The sequence below is a fragment of the Schistosoma mansoni genome, assembly GCF_000237925.1.
Source record: "Schistosoma mansoni, WGS project CABG00000000 data, supercontig 0301, strain Puerto Rico, whole genome shotgun sequence".
NCBI lineage: Eukaryota > Metazoa > Platyhelminthes > Trematoda > Strigeidida > Schistosomatidae > Schistosoma > Schistosoma mansoni.
In genome coordinates this window covers 4,431-25,091 of record NW_017386157.1, presented here as the reverse complement: position 1 = coordinate 25,091, position 20,661 = coordinate 4,431, and the positions used below count along the sequence as shown (strand labels likewise).

At 37.7% G+C, this 20,661-nt stretch overlaps 1 protein-coding gene across 1 annotated transcript in view; it reads right to left on the bottom strand.

Annotated features, from left to right (window-relative positions):
* Smp_194070 (hypothetical protein) overlaps positions 1-20,200 on the bottom strand; it is a gene marked incomplete at both ends in the record, with an annotated part of 36,461 nt that extends 16,261 nt beyond the window's left edge. The window contains 6 exons of the mRNA XM_018792406.1: positions 2,612-2,759; positions 3,934-4,666; positions 8,539-8,645; positions 14,983-15,120; positions 18,334-18,703; positions 20,143-20,200. Coding sequence (XP_018644634.1) covers positions 2,612-2,759; positions 3,934-4,666; positions 8,539-8,645; positions 14,983-15,120; positions 18,334-18,703; positions 20,143-20,200 — 1,554 coding nt within the window. The remainder of the gene's footprint in view (positions 1-2,611; positions 2,760-3,933; positions 4,667-8,538; positions 8,646-14,982; positions 15,121-18,333; positions 18,704-20,142) is intronic.
* Positions 20,201-20,661: the final 461 nt, after the last annotated feature.

Sequence of the window (20,661 nt, the reverse complement as noted above, 5' to 3'; positions counted from 1 at the left end):
AAAATAAACTACGAAAATGTCGTCAAAGTTACCCATTACAAAGAAACGTAACATGTGATAACAAAACCAACTAGATAACCTGATCTCTCCATAAGTCATACTTTTCCACTAAGTCTTTTTCAAACCAATATTTCAGCTATTAGACCTTGCTTTTTATCATTGCTACTACATTATTTCGATAACTTAGTTAAATATTGGATATAATAACGTCAAAGAATTACAATATCTTCACACCAAGAGAAGTGATTAACTTGTTCGTGTATCCGGGTCGCTGAGTAAGTGCTGGTGGTGGCGTGAGTGATGAGATCGATGCACGTATAATGAAAGCCAGAGCGGCTTATGCCAATCTGAGTCATCTTTACCATCTTCGTGATGTTAGTCTGGCTGTGAAAAGTCGGATCTACAACGTGTCAGTGAAAGCAGTTTTGCTCGATGCTTGTGAAACGTGGCCTCTCTGAGTTGAGCATGTTAGACAACTATCTGTGCTTGATCATCGCTGTCTCCGAATGATTGGTGACATCTAGTGACGATAATCCAATTGATGTCACCATCTTGAAACATCGACTCCAGTGGCTAGGACATGTTCTACGAATGTCGTCCCAGAGAATTCCACGTCGTGCATCATTTGCCGATACGAACTGGTTAGGGAAAGTGGAGAGGGTCAGTGTATGACAATGTGTCGTGGCATGGAAAAAAGTTATATGGTACTGGCTTTTATCTATTTTTCACGACTCCCTGGTTAGGGTCTTAGAAATAGTGCAACCAAATGACTAGAGACGTTATGGGAAATTATTCAGGAAAAAGCCAGTGACGATTCTGCTGTAACTTTTTTTCGGTTTCTTCATAAAAGTAAACGTAAGTTCCTTTACTAAAAAAATTCTTTCTGGTTGTATTTATACTAACTGAACTGTTTCGCCCATTATCATTATTGTTATTATTATTGTATGAGCATTTTACACTCTCCGTCTCTTCACAAAGTCACTGTTATTTTGCAGCGTATATGTACTTGGTGCCCCCTTGAGTTAAGGTTTATCAGTTCAAATAAAAAATCAAACCTTTTACGAGCTCTACTCAAATTACAACCTATGGCGAACTGTCATCGAAATTGTCAACTTTAAGTAGTGTTCATCAGGGCTACTCACCTTTTTTTTTAATTTTTATTTAGTTTTGCAACAGAAGTTCTTTAAGAGATAGCAATTTCATCGTTCGGCTTCTCAATGGTTGATCATCTACTGCAAGATTCAATTATTAACTCAGAATACGCAAATGATATAGTTCTGTTTGAGAAAGACCCTGACAAAATGCATAGTCTTCTGACCATAGTAATCAACAAGGTCAACATGTATGAGATGAGGTTCCCTCTTTTTAAAGGCAAGATGTTACTTGAGGACTTCACAAGATCAGCACCTGAATTATTGATAGGGAGTGAAACAGTTGAGCGCGTCACTCGATTCACTCATCTTGAAATTCTCATTAGCTCTAGCGGGTTCATATCTAAAATCTCGTGACAAATAAAAGCTCAAGAGGCTTTTATCAAATTCAGTCATTCGTAGCGTAAGCGAGATAATGTCTCAATCTATAAGATGAGTATATTAAGCAGCAGTTTTCTGCATACTACTTTACCAGTATGAAACGTATTTTTAAAAAATAGAGAATATTCGTCGGTTACTAGTATTCGTTAATAGGTGTATCCTACGCATCGCTAACGAATTTTTAGAACAACGAACAAGCAATGCTAAGGTACTAAATAAATGTGGTAAGTCGATTGATGTGATGATGAGTCTTCATCAACTAAAGTGGTTGAGATATGTATTATATATGCTCAACCACCAAATATCTCAACGGAGAATGTTTTCTGGTATAGGAATAGATTGACAGAATGGTAGAGGCAGATAAACAAAAACGTAGCACCAGTCTATGAAGACATTGACAAAAGGACTAAATCACGTTAAAAGATATAGATTACTTGATTGGAATCTATATGACTATTGTTAAAGAATTTGGATAAGGTGGCTCAAAGTTGTTCGGTTGTTAATTTTTTTCTTTTACTTCTACTACTCTGAAATGTATCTTATTGTATTCACGTGAGTAATGCCAAGTTGAACTAATGAACATATATGTCAGACTATATGTTTTATATGATTGACAGATTGAAACAAACAAAAATGTTTTTTTGTAATTAATAGCAAGTATTTATAGAAAGTTGTCTACGCAAAATACTCAACATTCACTGACCGGATACCATCAGCAACAGCCTTCTATGAAAGAGGACAAACCAGCTTCCAGTTGAAGAGGAAATTCGGAAAGGACGTTGGAAGTGGATAGGAAATACATTTCGGAAATCACCAAACTGAATCACGAGGCAAGCCCTAACTTGGAATCCGGAAGGGAAACGGAAAAGAGGAAGGCCAAAAAACAATTACGCCGGGAAATAGAAGCAGAGATGAAAAGGATGAATGTTAACTAGAAAAGATTGCCCAGGATAGTGTTTGATTGAGAATGCTGTCGGGCGGCGGCCTATGTTCCTCCACGAGGGGTATAACAGGAGTAAGTCAGTAAGTAAGCATAAGTTAAAAATAATAAAAAAACTTTTTCTTTTAAAAATATTTACCTGTAAATAACTTTGAAAAGCATCACATTTACTTTCAAGAAATTCCATTGTTCGTGGTATTAATTGACGTTTTGGCAATTGTTTTATTATTAATGAACCATGAAATTCAATTAATTTTTGTTCTAGTACATAAAATTCAGAATATTTTCTATCAAAAGAAAAGAAAAGAAGAAAAAGATGAGATCACGTATAGATGATTGTTTATAGACTTAAGTGAATGACAAAGACAAAGAATAAAACAAACGGTTGAAAATAACGTTTTGCATCAGTAATTGAGGATAGATACACATAGAAAGTCAGTCAGAACCAGACATATATATATACATCGGTCCAAGTCGCCACATCTCATTATCACAACAATATGAACACCGAATTCATAGAAGTAGTTAATTCAATGGTAGTTCCACCAAATGCCCTGGTACAGCCGACAGTGGAGAGAGTCCGCTCTTTTTCCCGAAATGCTATCACATGACCACGCGTATATAGCCCCCCTCTTATTATAAGCTTTGTTTTGACCTATAGACTATTATTATACGAATTACCATTCTTGAGTTATACCCAGTCTATTAATTACTGCTCCCCACATTCACAGCCAGATTTGACTGAATCTTGTACAAATGTTATTTTCTATTTTATGGTACGATGTGGTCAGTTTGTTCGGTATACAAACCCAGTATGTTTGAGAATAATGATTCATCTTGCAGAGGATGTTATTGGTGTTTTGGACTTAACTGGCTGGGCTACGTAGATAGCAGGACTGATAAGTACTGAAGACTGCTCATTCATTATTTGTTTTGAATAACATTATAATTATTCACTTCATTTAGAAATGAGCTATCTAATTATTCCAAAAGTATAGTATCAGGTTAATTTTTACTCTGATTGTTAAAAAGGGCCTTTAGTCTCGTGATTTCCGAAGAATCTCGGCATTCATCATGAGACGTCAAAATTACTATGAAGCAAGTATCCTTCAACTCATAGGGCAGAGTTCAAATAGTTTAAGTGACTTTTTTTTGGTTAGCGCTTTTTTAGAAACGATGTTTTACCATGAGATGGGGTTGTTAACTTCATGCCCAATCTATTTCATCTATCCAGTCTTGTGACCGACAGTAACCCCAGAAAGGCTCTGGGCGCACCTGGGTATCATCACCGTACCAGGGCATTTGGGGGGGCAATAGTTCAATTATCCCTTTAAATACATAAATGTCATAGTCTAACAACTACAAACTTCAATAGGAAAATGTTTTCTTTTTATCAAGACATAACAACAATAACAACAAAAATGCATTCATAATTTAATCCGATACATAAAATTTACTCACCTTGTTACTTTAGCCACTTGTCTACGTACACCATTAACAATCATTTCAGTAATAACATTAAACATAAATTGTGTTGAAAGTTGTGGTAATGATGATGATGATGATGATACTACTGAATTATTATAAACAGATGGATTAATTAAATTATTTAATTCATTTGATATTTTATTACGATAACTTATATCACGTACAGCTGTTGTAGATGATGAAATTGGAGTTGTCATAGTAGTAGTAGTAGTAGTAGTAGTAGTAGTAGTAGTAGTAGTAGTAGTAGTAGTAGTAGTATTGATAGTATTAGATAAAATATTCATATTCATTGATGCTGGTAAATGATGAGTTTGATTAGAATGTAAATTAGTCATTCCAAGTGTTGTTGATGATGATAACATAGGCGGGTTATTGGTGGATGTAGTGATTATACCCAGCGGATGACGAGTATTCGATTGAGATACAACTTCAGGACGTGATAAACCACGTATATATACATTACATTGAGATAAATCTAATTGTGGTGTTGTTTCTGGCAAGTGTTTTATACCGATTACATGTTGATTTGTAATCAACTCTTCGTTGATGGCAGTAGTAGTAGTAGTAGTACCAGTGTTAGTATAATACCGATTAGATCGATTAGTTTGTTCATTGAGAATATTAGTAAATCGATCTTTTTGATTACGACGGATTGATGAAACAGAGAGTTTGGATGAGTCCAAATTTCCGAAAAATTGTCCATCGGCTAAAAAAAATTAAATAAAACACATATTCATATAGATGTAGTTTACCAGAAAATCTCCAGTGAATAAGACAATAGAATGAGTGAAATGTAGTGTTGGAAGCCATGCCACACCCACATATTAGAACCTTCGGACAGACCAATTCAATCATCTTTCTTCAGTAATCGCATATTCACCTTGTTAATTATCATCATATTATTCTTAAAAGCATTGTGCAAGCGTATACATGAGCATATCTTATCATACACATCACATGTTTATAACTCAATTCAAACTAAGTAACCCCCCTGAATTTGGAAACCCCAAAAACATAGTTTTTCACTGATCTTAGTAACTCCATGTGCCTTTACCTATTATCTTTGGATATTTAAAATTATTATTCCAGTATTCCATTATTCATTTTCCATCTTTTACGTGGTTATACCCTTGCCTTTTGTAACCTATAATAAGCGGAAATTTCTTAAGCTATTTTGCATTTGGCGGTATGTTGTATTATCAAAGTCTTTTGTATTACACTGCATCGTTGCGTTTTTTGATTATTGTTATTGATGCGTTTCACATACATCATTTGCGGCTACTTTCGTCCACGCTCTTGTCTTTTTCTTCCATGTTCCTCACCTTTTATATGTCCACTATTCAATCATTGTCAGTCTACGTATTGTACTTTTCTTGTTGACTCTTATTTTGTTGATGTACTCGACATAGATCAAGTGCTCTCCTATCATAGACATTATTGATATACATGACCTCGTTTCTGCTCTCATGGTCAAGTTTTGTTCCATTTTTCGGTATGATCACAAACATATTTCTTTGTCCACGTTGTGCTTTCACTACTGCTTGTCACTTTATAACTAGTCACGGAGAGGGCCTATGAACGGTCCGTGACGTCAAATTTATTCTTTAAATTCGTCCTCATCTTCTAGTGGCTCCAGAATTACGGACTCTCTTGCCTGTCAGTTGTGTCAACATAAACTAACAAAGTTGCCCGTCTCAACCAGTGCAGAGACTGACATATCCTATATGTTAACTACTCCTATCTCTTTTACTATCTCATCCAACCACGCCTGTGTTGATTCTTCTTTCACCTGCCTCATATGCTTTGCCGTTTTCACCACTCACGAGGCCCTTCTTTCACATGTCATTGCCATCTACCACGTATTTTGTCCTCCTTTTCCTATACAGTTTGGTGTTCAATAGATGTTATGTTTTCTCTGTGCAGCCGCTTTTTCATCTCACAGAGGCTTGTCCCAGCATGTCCGTCATCGACACCTATGCGAATACAATGAAATGGTCCAACGACGGATCAAGGTGCAGTCTGCATCACGTATACGATGGGATAGGCATTCCCACGATGGTAAACTCTGTCTGAGAAAGTATGGTAATTTTGCTGTGGCGCCCAGAGATCAGGTCGAAGGTTCGGCTCTTCTCAGGATTTACTGACTATCCTGCTTCGTACAGAAGTAAAGAGATTTAATTAAGTTTTTGTTCTAAAAATTCTGCGTTTGGAGCGAAGACGACAAGGTCATCAGTCTAGGTGATGTAGTTTAACTTCTCCCTATCAACTTGTAAGTGGGTCATTGGATCTAGATCTTCGAGAACTTCATCGAGGACCATGATGAAAAGGAGTGGGGATAAGGGATCTTCTTGTTTCACTCTAAATGTTGGGTGACATTCGGTGTTGTTGAAGCAACCAGTGGATGCTCTCACGTGATGAGTGTGGACGTGCCGAATGAATGAGTAGAGGAGATTGACTGCTTCGAAGCATCCATCTAGGTGTAGGAAGGCAAATTGAAACCGTTCCCGTGGGATGGGTGGCATTCATCCTTCGCACTGCTCGATATCTTGCGAGCCTTCGACACTGTTTTTCATGACTCCATCATTAGAGCGGTAAGACGCTACGGAGCACCTGATCCCCTTTGGTACTACCTAAGCAACTACTATCGCAACTCCCTAGATTAACAAATCATCTATCTATCTTATCAGTTGTTACGAATCACTATGAATCACACTCTTTAGATACATGAATAGTAACATACTATATTTATAACTTTAGAGAATGAAATAATTGATTTGCAAGTTAAACCATATGGTTTCTTACCTTTTTTCACAGATAATTAAACAAAGTTACAAACATACATATGCAATAAAAGTGCATTCATTCAAAGTTATATACACACATATATATATAAGCACACAATTCAGAATAGTACAGACTATGAGACATAATATACTTTCGTTCAAAGCAAACAATGATAGGTAAAGATATTTTTCACTTCACAACTATCTGATTACTGAGTGGTAACTAATGTCCTTTATATTAAATCTTTCGTAGTGTTGATTATATTCTATCGATTAAGTTGCAATGTGATCAGTACTAGTCTACACGAATCGAAATCGTGTGTACTGTATTAAACTGTAGGGTGGTAAGCTCAAGGTAGTCGACAGACAAAATTGTAACATTTAGATTTCGTGTTATTTGTCAGTCGTCAGCAACGTGTACTTGGCCCCCAAATGCCGTGGTACGGCCGACAGTGGGGAGAGTCCGCTCTACCTCTCCAAATGCTCTCACATAGCCACGTGTATATAGCCTCTGCCACACAAGTCCTACTCATTGCCTTCTCGTGGCATTACTGTTGTTTACGAAATTGAGAGAACGAAAAGCGAATGTCCGGTGCTTTAACACGGTTGGTGGACACGGAAGGTTCACCTAGGGTAGTTGCAAAACCCTCATTCCCAACCAATGGCGTACATGGGCTGGCTCCAGTACCCTGAGGGAACAAATGGCGTATGAATCAATCGTTGATCACCGGCTACCATGGGACTGCATCTCCTTACGATGTTCCACTGCCTTGTGGATTCGATCTTTAGGTCAAAGGCTCCGGGTGTGGCCCCCTAAGAAAACCATTTCTTTTGGACTGGGCACTCGGGCAGTATCACAGCTCTCACACAAATCAAATGAGATTTGTGTGGCGCATATATATCTGGTGCCCCTTTGTACCAATATTTGTGTTTAAATGAATAAATAAAACGTGTACTTGTAATATTAGCATTTGATTGATAGAATACTATCAGCATTAGGAAATACTTGATGTATATGACACGAGTCATTACTCACCTAGGGATCAGTCAAGAACAAAGCATCTCAGCCGTACAGGTAAATCAAACCCTGAATAGCACCGTCATAACGTCTGACTGCAAGGATACGTTCTCCCGCGATTACATGCATACCTTACTAGGGGGTGCCAAACAGCGCGAAACCCAGATCCAAAGGTTCTTATCGATCACTTCCAACCACTGCCTTACTTTAAGACTGTACATCCTGTCTCTTTAGAGAGCAGATAAGGAAACATTGCAGAGATCTTCAAACCGGTGTCTAGTTAATCTACGTTTCTAAAAGTGGTTCAATTTAGATTGATTCATGATTTAAATAAAATTCAACAAACTCTACAACATCATACTGAGAATATTTAGGATCGGTTGTTATTAGACGAGCAAAACTGTACAATAGTCACATGTCTGTCCAGGGAGTATGGTTATACAGGTGAAAAGCTATTATAACGTGAAAATTACTGGCACAAGAACTTGCGCCTTGAGATCCACAATCATGTTAACTGGTCAACTAGACCACGAATACTAGTCCTGGTTTCTTTTTCCGTTCGTTCATTCAACATGAGTTACTTTTTTATTGTCCAAGTGAATTTCTGTGAAGTCCCAATTACCCGGGCCACATCACTAAAAACACTTGAATTCATCTGGTTTTTAAGATGGATACTGTAATGTATAAGAACTCTCGTCTAAATTAGAACGAATAGTTTCACAGTACTGTAATGTTTGTGAATTAAATATTTTGTCGTAAGAAAGATAGTTCACTTACTAGATTGACTGTTGAATACATTCATTAGAGCGTTTCCGAACAGACCAGTTTGTTGTTGATTTGTTCCTACATTTTGTGATAAACGTCGAATATCACGTTTTGGAGACCTGCTTTAAAATAAAAATGGTAACAGACGAAATAATATCATTAATACAAAACAGATTCTTAAACAACATCATTTCTCATTTAAATGCTTACTTTTCAAACAGATAATTCAATATAATACTTAAGTGAATGACAATGTTCTGCGATAAATCGACACCATTTGTCGAAATATTAGTTGAATTCATGAGTCAATTGAAGCAAGACCACCAAGGAAAACCTGGAAGCATTGGACGGCCGTTTCGTTGTGGGACTCCTCAGCAGTGCGCATCCACGATCTCTCCTCGCGCGATTCGAACCCAGGACCTATCAGTCTCGTTCAGTGCTTTCAGGTAGAGCATCCACATATGTTAACGAACACTGATCTCAAGTCAGTCCTAAATATCAACAACAGCGTAATCCGGCTGAGATTTTCATATGTTTTTTTAATGTTCGTTAAGTATGCTGTACCTGCCACTTTTGTGCTTGAAGTGAAGAATGATGGGTTCGAGTAATAATCTGAGCACTAATTACATTGAAATGCAGGCCCATCCAGCTGACGAGTCCCGAATAGAACGAAATGAGCGTTGTAGATAATAGTGTTAGTCACAAACATCTAATCTTTTATTCGCCCCAAAATGCCCTGGTACGACCGAGGGTGGAGAGTCGGATCCCCCTCTCGGAATGCTCTCACAAGGCCACGCATATGCAGCCACTGTCAGAGAAGTCCTACTCACTGCCCTCTCTCAGTACGAGTGTTGTTTACGAAATTGAAAGAACGATAAGAAAATATCCAGTGCTTTAACAGAGTTGGTAAATATGGAGGATCAACCTAAGGGAGTTGGAAAACCCTGATTCCAAATCAATTGTGCACATGGACTCCAGGACCCTAAAAAACAAATGGATACCATGGGACGGTATCTCCTGACGTTGTTCCACTGTCTTGTGGATTAGACTTATAGGTCAAAGGCTCCGGGTGTATCCTCTCAAGAAAACCAGCTGCTTAGGTCTGGGCACCCGGGCAGTATCACAGACCACACACACATCCAGCTAACGGGTCCCAAATACGACGAAATGAGCGTTTTGGATTCTAGTGCTAATTACAAACGTATAATCTTTTATTCATCGGTTATTTAGGCTTAATCACATTCCGTCTGAGACAACTTTACTATTCACACTTAAAAACTATGAAAATATTGTACAACAACAAATGTAGTGCTTGACTTTTCTTGGAACATGACAAGTAATTATGCAAAAATATATACTTATTTCGGGACGACTTAATGTTGAACGCTCAGTATAATAAGATACTAGGCATTTCTTAAGGCATTAGAAGTTACTCCGAGATAATCCTAGCCCTAACTAAAAACTAATTCCTACTTCAATTACTGTTTGAACTTTAAGGGCGTTTCTCACCACCTTATTACTCACACTGTGATAAAATACTTGTTCTGGAAGGCTCTGTAAAAGAAAATTGGGTAAGGAGTGGTCCTGGTGATCTGATATTGTCACTGAAGTGTTTGAAGTGCGATAGAACACGGTGAATCACACAAGGACTTCTTATCAGTAGTATCAAGGGTGTAAGCTACAAACTTATAAGGACTTATCACCGGCGACTGCATATACTGAGGCGGAGTGTTGCGGTATTTTTAAGGGTAACCCGTTTCTAAGCAGTCCCTTCCATTGTGAGAAAGTAACATCGTTGGAGATATTGGCTGTCTGACGGGGACACCTTGTCAACGTTACACCTCGATACAGTTGATAACACGATTACACTATCGGACACTAGGTTGCTGTAGTTAGTCATACTGCTCTCTCCAGCTGACCTGACTAGCATGATAAAACTAGTGAAGTAAGCGTTACAGCCAATATAATTCGACCAGACTGCCATGATAGACAAGCCCAACCACTGCGTTAGGGTAGCGATTAAGGTCAGATCACTCAATCAACTGAGCGAAATGGATTAACCCAGTTGACAGACTATGAATCAGTTGAACAAAATTACACAATCATCAAATGACAGTTGAACATTTGTACTATTGATATTATTAAAACGACATATTAGGACTAAATATACTGTCAGACTGAAGAAGTTCCAAAAGTAAGTAAAGAGGGATTCCAAACATGAATTCAATGGTTGGGAGTTAGGTAAGCAAAGCATTTACTATTAAACACTCTGTGTTAAAAGCGGAATCGGTAGTCCAAACAGAAGTGGGTACTTCCTGATTTTAAACCCTCGATCACTTAGTTGATAGTAATGTATTTTAACCAATAAAACACGATTAAGCAATTATGACTACAAAAAAGGAGATACTGATACTCTGTTGAGTGCTTGAAGTTATCTTTAACAGACTATTACAAACATATGAGAATTTTCAGTATGTTTTGAACAGGTTAGTGTAACAGTCTCAAGTGTTGAACAAAAGTATAATGGAAGTTATGCCTAGAAATAGAACCTCCGATGATAACTGCACATTATCGTACAACACTCATTCAACAAATGAACGGAAATAGGATCAGATATGCTGGGTACAATATAGATATTGAAAATGTCGTGGTTAATCTCAACCTTGATAGATTAGTTTAATTTGATGACTTAGTTAGTGATCATTTGTTTTCAGTTAAGCGGAACAACATATGAGAACATTGTGATAAGTTTGGATCGAGGGAGCTTTCGAACATAGTGGTTAGTCCATTATTAAGAAGTGCCTCTCAGGTCAATCTGAAATCAATAAATCTATCCACATAGACCGAATAAATTAATCGATGAAGATCGGGTCAATGAATCATATGGTTTGAGGTCAATTTCTATTATTTATATTTAAACACATAAACATTGGTACATGGGGGGCACCAAATAGATATGCGCCACATAAATCATTTGATTTGTGTGAAGGCTGGAATACTGCCCGGGTGCCTAAACCGAATCAATAACACAATAACAGTCTATCATAATGGAAACTAAGCCTTTGAAGCTAGTCAATCACTAATTGGGTCATTAAAGTATAATTATTTCGGATATGGGTGATAATTATTAAATGTCCGCTGTTATTCTAAACTGAGTAATGATGATTTTTTTACTGAATGATAATGAAAACATTCGATTTAAACTAAACAGTTCAAGGGCCCCAAATGCCCTGGTACGGCCGAGAGTGGGGAGAGAGTCCGCTCTCCCTCTCCAAATGCTCTCACATGGCCACGCGTATATAGCCTCTGCTAGGAAATTCTTAATCACTGGCTCCTCGTGGCACTACTGTTGTTTACCAAATTGAGAGGACGAAAAGCGAATGTCCGGCGTTTTAACTGCATTGATGGACACGGAAGGTTCACCTAAGGGAAGTTGGAAAACCCTGATTCCAAACCAATGGTGCACATGGGCTGGTTCCAGTACCCTGAACGAACGAATGGCGTATGAATCAATCGTTGGTCACCGGCTACCATGGGACTGAATCTCCTCACGATGCTCCACTACCTTGTGGATCAGACCTTTAGGTTAAAGGCTCGGGGTGTGGCCCCCTAAGACAATCATGTGCTTTAGTTTGGGTACCTGGCAGTATAACAGCCCTCACACAAATCAAATGAGATTTGTGTGGCGCATATGTATCTTGTGCTTCCTTGTACCAATATTTACGTGTTTAAATAAATAAATAAACAGTTCAAAGAACTTGATGCTGACAAACAACTGTGACTTTGAAGCCAAAATAAAAAACATCAGTCTTCTACACAAAACTATCTTGAAAATCATTAATATTCCATTGAACATATTTTTTGTAGTTTCATTTTTGAAATTCAATAGAATGTAATGTTGTTATGCGTGCATTACTAAGGAGTCATAAGCTCAGAAATAGTAAGCCCACAGTATTTAACAGCTTTCAATACATGTCCGCTTGATTTCATCTCGTATAGGTAGATATCACCCGAGCAAACAAAACTTTAAAACCCTCAATGAATAAATGTCAAATGTCACAAGGAATGCAAAACGCTACAATAGTAGAGATTGTATAAGGAAATAGGAGGGTAAGTATATGCTGAAAAAATTTCTCGCTCTAATTCAAATTGAAAAGGTACGGATAATCCCGTTGTTGATATTTTTCACTGAAATTTGATAAATCCTGGTTGGTGCATGTGGATCCTGTGTGAATTCCCTTCATATAGCCATTTACCTACCACAAGTTGATATAGAATAGATGGAATGGGGCTAGTAGTGAAATAGACGATGCGCAATTCGTTCTATTTGGAACTCATTAGTTGGATTTACCTACATCCCAAAGTTAATGTTCATACAGGGAAGGAATTATATCTCATATCTGTTACAAAAGTAAGTGGCAATCTAGACTCAGTTGCCAAATGGACAACATGATAGCGTTTGAAGTAAATAACACTGGTGTTGTGAACAAGAACTAAGGTGGGGAAAGCCAATTCGTTGTTTCATGCAACACTACACAGTGCCTTCGTAAAATATGAAAATCATACATTAAATATATTATTTGCATATCTTCCTTCAGTGGTTGTTTAAATATTTCACGATTCTTCCAATTCCGTTGTCATTACAGTTACTGTCTGTTTCCTTTCTTGTTTTCTTCAATTCAGTCTTCTGTAAGCATGCATCCCACTTCTGACTGATGTTACATACTACTTATATCTGTCGGCAAAAGTAGTAAACATCACACTGAGTTTGAGTACTGTAGTGTACATCAACTATGGAATGCAGATACAACCGACTTAAAAGCCCCGGATACAACGAAATATGAGTTCTAGATTCCACTGCTAACTAAATTCTATCTACCCTATGCTAAGTTCTAACTTTCTTCTGGGAAAAATTTTATTCAAACAATTCGGTAGCAACGAAAAAAGCTAGTCAGTGAATATTCAGGGAAAGTGTGAATTTCACTGATTCCGAGCACCTCCAGCTTGTATTTCCTCATTTCTGCAGCAATTTGGAAGACTCTTCCGGTCTCCTACATTGTCCGGACATTCCGTGTACCTATAAAAATTGCCGCTCTGGTTGATGGAAGGTGCATCGGCCTCATGACTTCCGACGAAACTCGGTTTTCATCATGAGACGTCATAATTATTTCTTCAAATCCCAGGGCAGAGTTTAAATGGTTTGAATAATTTTTTCTGGTTAGCGTTTTTTAACGAGTTGGTTTTCTACGGGATGGGGTCGCTAACACCATGCCCAACCCTCCTCCTTTACCCGGGCTTGGGACCGGCAGTAGCCCCCAGAGGAGCTACAGGCGGAGACAACAAACCAGATTCCAGCGGAGGAAGATATCAGGAAGAACCGCTGGAAGTGGATAAGACACGAATTGAGGAAATCACCCAACTGCGTTACAAGATAAGCCCTCAGTTGGAATCCTCAAGACCAAAGAACACATTACGCCGAGAAATAGAGACAGACATCAGAAGAATGAACAAAAATTGGATAGAACTAGAAAGGAAGGCCGAGGACAGAGTGGGTTGGAGAATGATGGTCAGTGGCCTATACTCCATCGGGAGTAACAGACGTAAGTAAGTGTGAATTTCAACGAAAAATGCGAGACTGACTTGATTACTTTAAGATTTAAACAGGAAAGCATATAGTTGAACAAACCATCTGAGCGAATAACATTTCACATTGTGTTTCAACAAAACTCTACGTGAAAACTAAGAGGATCTTTCAAAATAAGAATTTGTTAAACGACCAATTATAGTATGATATTAGTTAAATGGGTCATTCGTTATTCAAGTAGAAATTATTGGTGAATGTGACAACAAGACAGTAATTTCAATCATATGGTAGGTGGATAAATTGGTCACTGATAGATATCACAGTATTTCATATCAATCAAACTGTAAGAATACAATGAAAAGTAAGGAAAATAAAAGGTCCTAACCAATAAACACACATTAACAAGTACAATTCTTAATGTTCAGGGTTTGAGTTTAATTACTATCAATAGTAATCAACAGTTATATAAAGTACTTGAAAAGTCAGTCATTCAATCATAAGGAATATAAGATCTGAACTATATTTGCATTATTTCAAGTTGCCGCTACACCGTATCAGTAAGACAGTTGTCAGAGTAGCAGAATTTGTGATAAAATTAGTTGTAGTGGAAAACATTAGGCCTACACAATACCTATACTCCTGGTTTCGATATTATATGGAAAAAAGCAGAAGAGTTTCAACCCTCGTAAACAGAGTAATCTAAAATTATTGTTGTTAAATCATACATCAGGTCACTTGAGTATGAACCAAACTACAAATGTGGAGGCTAATTATACCACCCAAGTTGCTTAAACCCAGGGCGGAGGAACGGAGCATTAACGAAGGGACTTGGTGTACATACATTGAAAAAGGAATAAACGCGATTCACTTACACTCCAATCTTATTTAATGATGATGCTGAAGAAGTTGAAATATGTGAAAAACCAAATGAATGTTTTATATATTCCGGGCTTTCCAAATACATCGGTATAAATCGTAGTTCAACTGTCTTACAAACTGACTGATAGGTTCTGAAAACAAAAAAAATTAGAGAAAAAGAGAAACACATGTAGATAAATACAGAAAAGAGCAAACCGTATAAATGTAGAACAATCAAAGCACTGATCAGCCACACACATGTGTCAATTCAACAGATAGGTTTGTGATCAAAAGTGAAGTCGGATAAAGATACTTACTTACTTACGCCTGTTACCCCTCGTAGAGGAGCATAGGCGGCCTACCAACATTCCCCATTCAGTCTCGTCCTGTGCAATCTTTCCCAGTTGTTATTCATCCTTTCCTTATCTGCTTCTACTTCGCGATGTAATGTGTTTTTAGGCCTACCTCTTTTCCGTTTCCCTTCCGGATTCCAAGTTAGGGCTTGCCTCGTGATTCAGTTTGGTGATTTCCGAAATGTATGTCCTATCCACTTCCAACGTCTTCTCTTAATTTCCTCTTCAGCTGGAAGCTGGTTTGTCCTCTTCTACAGAAGGCTGTTGCTGATGGTATCCGGCCAGTAAATGTTGAGTATTTCGCAAAGACAACTGTTTATAAATACTTGCACCTTCTTGACGATGGTTGTAGTAGTTCTCCACGTTTCAGCTCCGTACGGTAGAACTAAAGATAAGGATTTTATTATGAACGATGTGGTCTCACATGTTGCTGTTAAAGATAGAGGGAGAGTTGTCACTTCTCGGTCGTCCACACTGTCAAATCGTAGTGAAGATTAAATTACTGGTAAATTCTGAGAGCTATAAATGGACTAATATTATACATATATTCTTATTGCATAACTGTTCAGTAACTAGATTATGTATATCTAAATTCCTCGTATTATAAGCTTCATTTTGACTTATAGATTATTATACGATTTAGTGTTTTTAGGTTATGTTTAGTTTATTGACTACAGTCTGCCATATTCACAACCACTTTCTAGCTTGATCTTGCATAAATGTTATTTCCTATTTCATGGTATGATGCGGTCTGTTTGGCTGGTATATAAGCCAAGTATGTTTGGAATAAATGATTCACATAGTGGGAGCTGTTATTGGCATTCTGGACTCAACTGAACGGGCTAGGCGAACAAATGACAAATAAGGACGCAAGGCTGCTCATACCGGTCGAATGTCATTGGATTAGTGCAGTTATTATTATTATTATTATTATTATTATTATTATTATTTATTTGAACACATAAATATTGGTACAAATGGGCACCGAATACATATGCGCCGCACAAATCTCATTCGATTTGTGTGAGCAATGTGATACTGCCCAGGTGCCCAAACAGAAGCAGGTGGTTTTCTTAGGGGCCCACACCCGAAACCTTTGACCTAAAGGTCTAATCCACAAGACAGTGGAGCATCGTAAGGAGATGCAGTCCCATGGTAGCCGGTCACCAACAATAGGTTCACACACCATTTGTTCCTTCAGCATCCTGAAGCCCATGTGCATCATTGGTTTGGAATGAGGGTTTTCCAACTCCCGTAGGTGAACTTTCCGTGTCCACCGACTCGGTTAAAGCGCCGGACATTCGCTTTTCGTCCTCTCAATTTCGTAAACACCCGTGGTGTGAGAAGGCAGTGAGTAGGACTTCTCTGGCAGAGTCTATATAAGCGTGGCCACGTGAGAGCATTTGGAGAGCGAAAGTGGACTCTTCCTACTCTCGACCGTACCAGGGTATACAAAATAAACAATTAATACAGTCTATTAAACAGGTAAAAAAGAGAGACATAAAGAACATACCGAACTAGGGAATAGGAAAAATAAGTCGACGACCTTAATGTCGTTTATAATAAACATAAAAATTATGATTTCGATAGAATAATGAGACGATCGAGTTGATCTAAAAAACGTGATGTATATTTAGAACAATCTGATCACATATTTTATATGAAAATTCATAATAAAGGTCAGTCAAGTTCAAGAAAAAAAAATAACATCGTATAGAAAGAATAAGAAATTGTCGCATTACTCTAGGCCATAAAATGACTCAAGAATTACCAGGAAACATTCAAGGTTATGACAAATTAAATTCGCTTGGTATTGCGCAAGCAAGTGGCTATCAGGACTAAGTGGATAACGTGATGGAGTTTGAAGCGAAAGGTACTAGGTTCGAGCCCCACAATGAACATAAACTATGAGATGCGGGTACACGCAGCTAGGATGATATGTACAACCTAGATTTCACTGCTAGCCACTATCCATCTTTGCTTATGATGTTAAGACAAATTGTTTTTGCATACATAAAGGTAGGGTTAAATTCTGATCGGTAATTGGGGTTTGTTTATCAATCACATTTTACAAATATCTTAGGATTGACCTTTTCTAACCCTTTTATTACGTTTATGAAAACTCTGGATTACTGTAAATGTCGGTTATCCGGGGGAAAACGCCTTAATGCTGTTATACCACTGTGCAGTCAGCAGTAAAACTTTGCACTCCGACTATGAGTATGGCACTTTAAGTCCTGTAATTCTGTAAATAATCTGTATGATAGGACCTAGAGAGACAAGTGTATCAATCAATATAGCTCAACTGAAACATTATGATATCCAAGCACGATCAACACATCAAGATAGTGGTATCTTATTTTTTATTTATTTATTTAAACACATAAATATTGGTACAGAGGGGCACCAGATACATATGCGCCACATAAATCTCATTTGACTTGTGTGAGGGCTGTGGTACTGCCCAGGTGCCCGAACCGAAGCAGGTTAGTGGTATCTAGAATCTGGAGTTCATTCCGTTTAAAACCCATTAACTGTATATACCTAGAAACCAGTGTTGATATTCATAGAAGGACTTGAGCCCAGTTTTATTCACGCATTTCACTACATTCCACTATTGTAAATATATGCTCACTAGTGACTGGCTCCATGAGCTAATCCCTGAAGTTCTAGTGAGAAGTCGTGACCAGTGGAGTTAATCCATGTCGGGTAAAGACAGGTATCTAAATCAGTACAATGGAAGTTGGTCGCGCAATTTCGTGGATTGGTTGAGGTTAGACATTAACATTGATGGATGTCGGCTCAGTGGCCTATCGGTTAAGTGCTCTGGTGCGAGACTGGTAGGTTCTGGGTTCGAATCTCGAGAGGCGGGATCATGGATGGGCACTGATGAAGAGTCCCACAATAGGACGAAACGACCGTCCAGTGCTTTCAGGTTTTCCCTGGTGGTCTAGCTTCAACTGACTCATGATTCCAACTATGAAAATACTAAATCTCCACAAAAAAACTTACTCTTTCCATTGTGATGTATTAACAAGTTGATTAATTGTTTCTGGGGAACAATATTTAAGACTAACTTTTAATAATTCTTTAAATTCATTAGATATATTAAAAATTTGTAAATGTCTACTATTTGTTATGGGTTCGGTAGATTGATTCTGTGTAAACATTTTCGATATTTGATAAATAGATTGATGATGATGACGACGATGGTGATGATCATGATGATGATCCATGTCAATATTATCCATAGTGTCATTATCATTATTATCATTCAACATTTGACCATTTAATATATTTAAAATATGTTGTAATTGTGCACTGATTTCATGACATGCATCTGATGACAGTATAGATTTTGAAACACGTGAATTAATTTGATCTATTTTGTTTGAATAGAAATAAAAGACCGAACAACAACAAAAAATATGAGAATAAACTGAACAACGAAATAATCTATGAAGATTAGTTGCATAAGCGATGGTCATCGACAAGCCTTAGTATTACGTGTTAGCTAGCATTTGTTCCAATCATAGGTTCTATATGCTAGTCGAGCTACAATGTCGTAATGACTCAAAAGAACTATGTTGGGTGGAATACAGTCAGTCAGTCACAACGTAGAACTTCGTACGTACATACATCAGTTCGAGTTGCTATACCACATTACCACACAAAGATGCAGTTGTCAATTCAAATCCCATAGTGGTAAAAGTAATAAGAGTATAAGCAGTAATCGGAAAAATTAGGGTTTGAAGATGTTATTCAAGGAGTATAATCCAGTGAAATAAATTTGGAAAGAGAAAAAAGATAGAGACATGAAGAATTCAGAAGATTAGAATTTGGTAGAACACAAAAAGTGGATGCAACTTCGTCATTGCAAACGATTTTGAGCCATGTCATTCAAGGTCTCTAACCATCGATTACTTTGGGTGGAATACGTGATCGTTGAGATCCTACCATGTTAGAAAGACCGGTTAGAAAGCAATAAGAGTAAAATTAACGACATGAAATACGAGGGTGAAGTCGAATTGTCGGCTCTACTGGTGACAGTGGTAACTTCCGAGACTGGTATTACATATATACTCCTTTTGAATAACTATTATCTTAGTATAAGCTTTCAATTGACCTATTCACTATTATTATGCGATTTACTATTCTTAAGTTATTCCTAATTTATTAGTTACAGTATCTCACAATCACAGACACTTTTGGATCGATCTTGTATAATAAGTATTTTTCATTTTATGGTGTGCTACGATCTGTCAGGGCTGTAATACTGCCGAGATGCCCAGACTGAAGCAGGTGGTTTTCTTAAGGGGCCACACTCGGAGCCCTTGACATAAAGGTCTAATCCACAAGGCAGTGGAGAATCGTGAGGAGATGCAGTCCCATGGTAGCCGGTCACCAACGATTGATTCATACGCCATTTGTTCCCTCAGGATACTGGAACCAGCCCATGTGCATCATTGGTTTGGAATCAGGGTTTTCCAACTCCCCTAGATGGATTTTCCGTATCCACCAACCCGGTTAAAGCACCAGACATTCGCATTTCGTCCTCTCAATTTGGTAAACAACAGTAATGCCACGAAAAGGCAGTAAGTAGGACTTTTCTGGAAGAGGCTATATACGCGTGGTCATGTTGAGAGCATTTGGAGAGGGAGAGTGGACTCTCCTCACTCTCGGCCGTACCAGGGCTAATACCCCTCCACTATATTTAATATACTTTACTGCATTCCTTTAAGTAAAGGATGATGACAATTACCTTCCAGAAAACAATAAATAGATGATCAAATTTTTTAAAAAAAAAGTATAATTACTTACACATTAATAATAAAACTGTTAAAGGTTCAATAGATTTAACTGATTTCATGTATTGCATAAATGGATAGAATTCATCTTGTTGACTTAGCAACTTCTCAATATCTATAACAGTTGATTGCTAAAAAGGTATGGAAAATAAGATTAATGAAAAGGGAATGACATCACTGTTTTATCCCATCCAAAAACAAACAAAAAAAATGATGTAACTTAGTGTAATACACATACAGTGCTTCGAACTACGCTGTTTGTAGCCTCTGCCAGAAAAGTCCTACTCACTTCCTTTTCGTGGCATTACTGTGGTTTACGAAATTGAGAGGACCAAAAGCGAATGTCCGGCACTTCAATTCAAGTACAGAAATCAACAAAAGGATCATCCTACCATACATAAAAGGTATATAAGAAACGATAATGAGACTGTTGAAAACCTTCAGAATAGGTGTTGCTCACAAACCAACAAAATCCCTCCATTCAATCTTATACAAACCAAAAGATGAAATGACAAAAGAAGACAAATCAAAC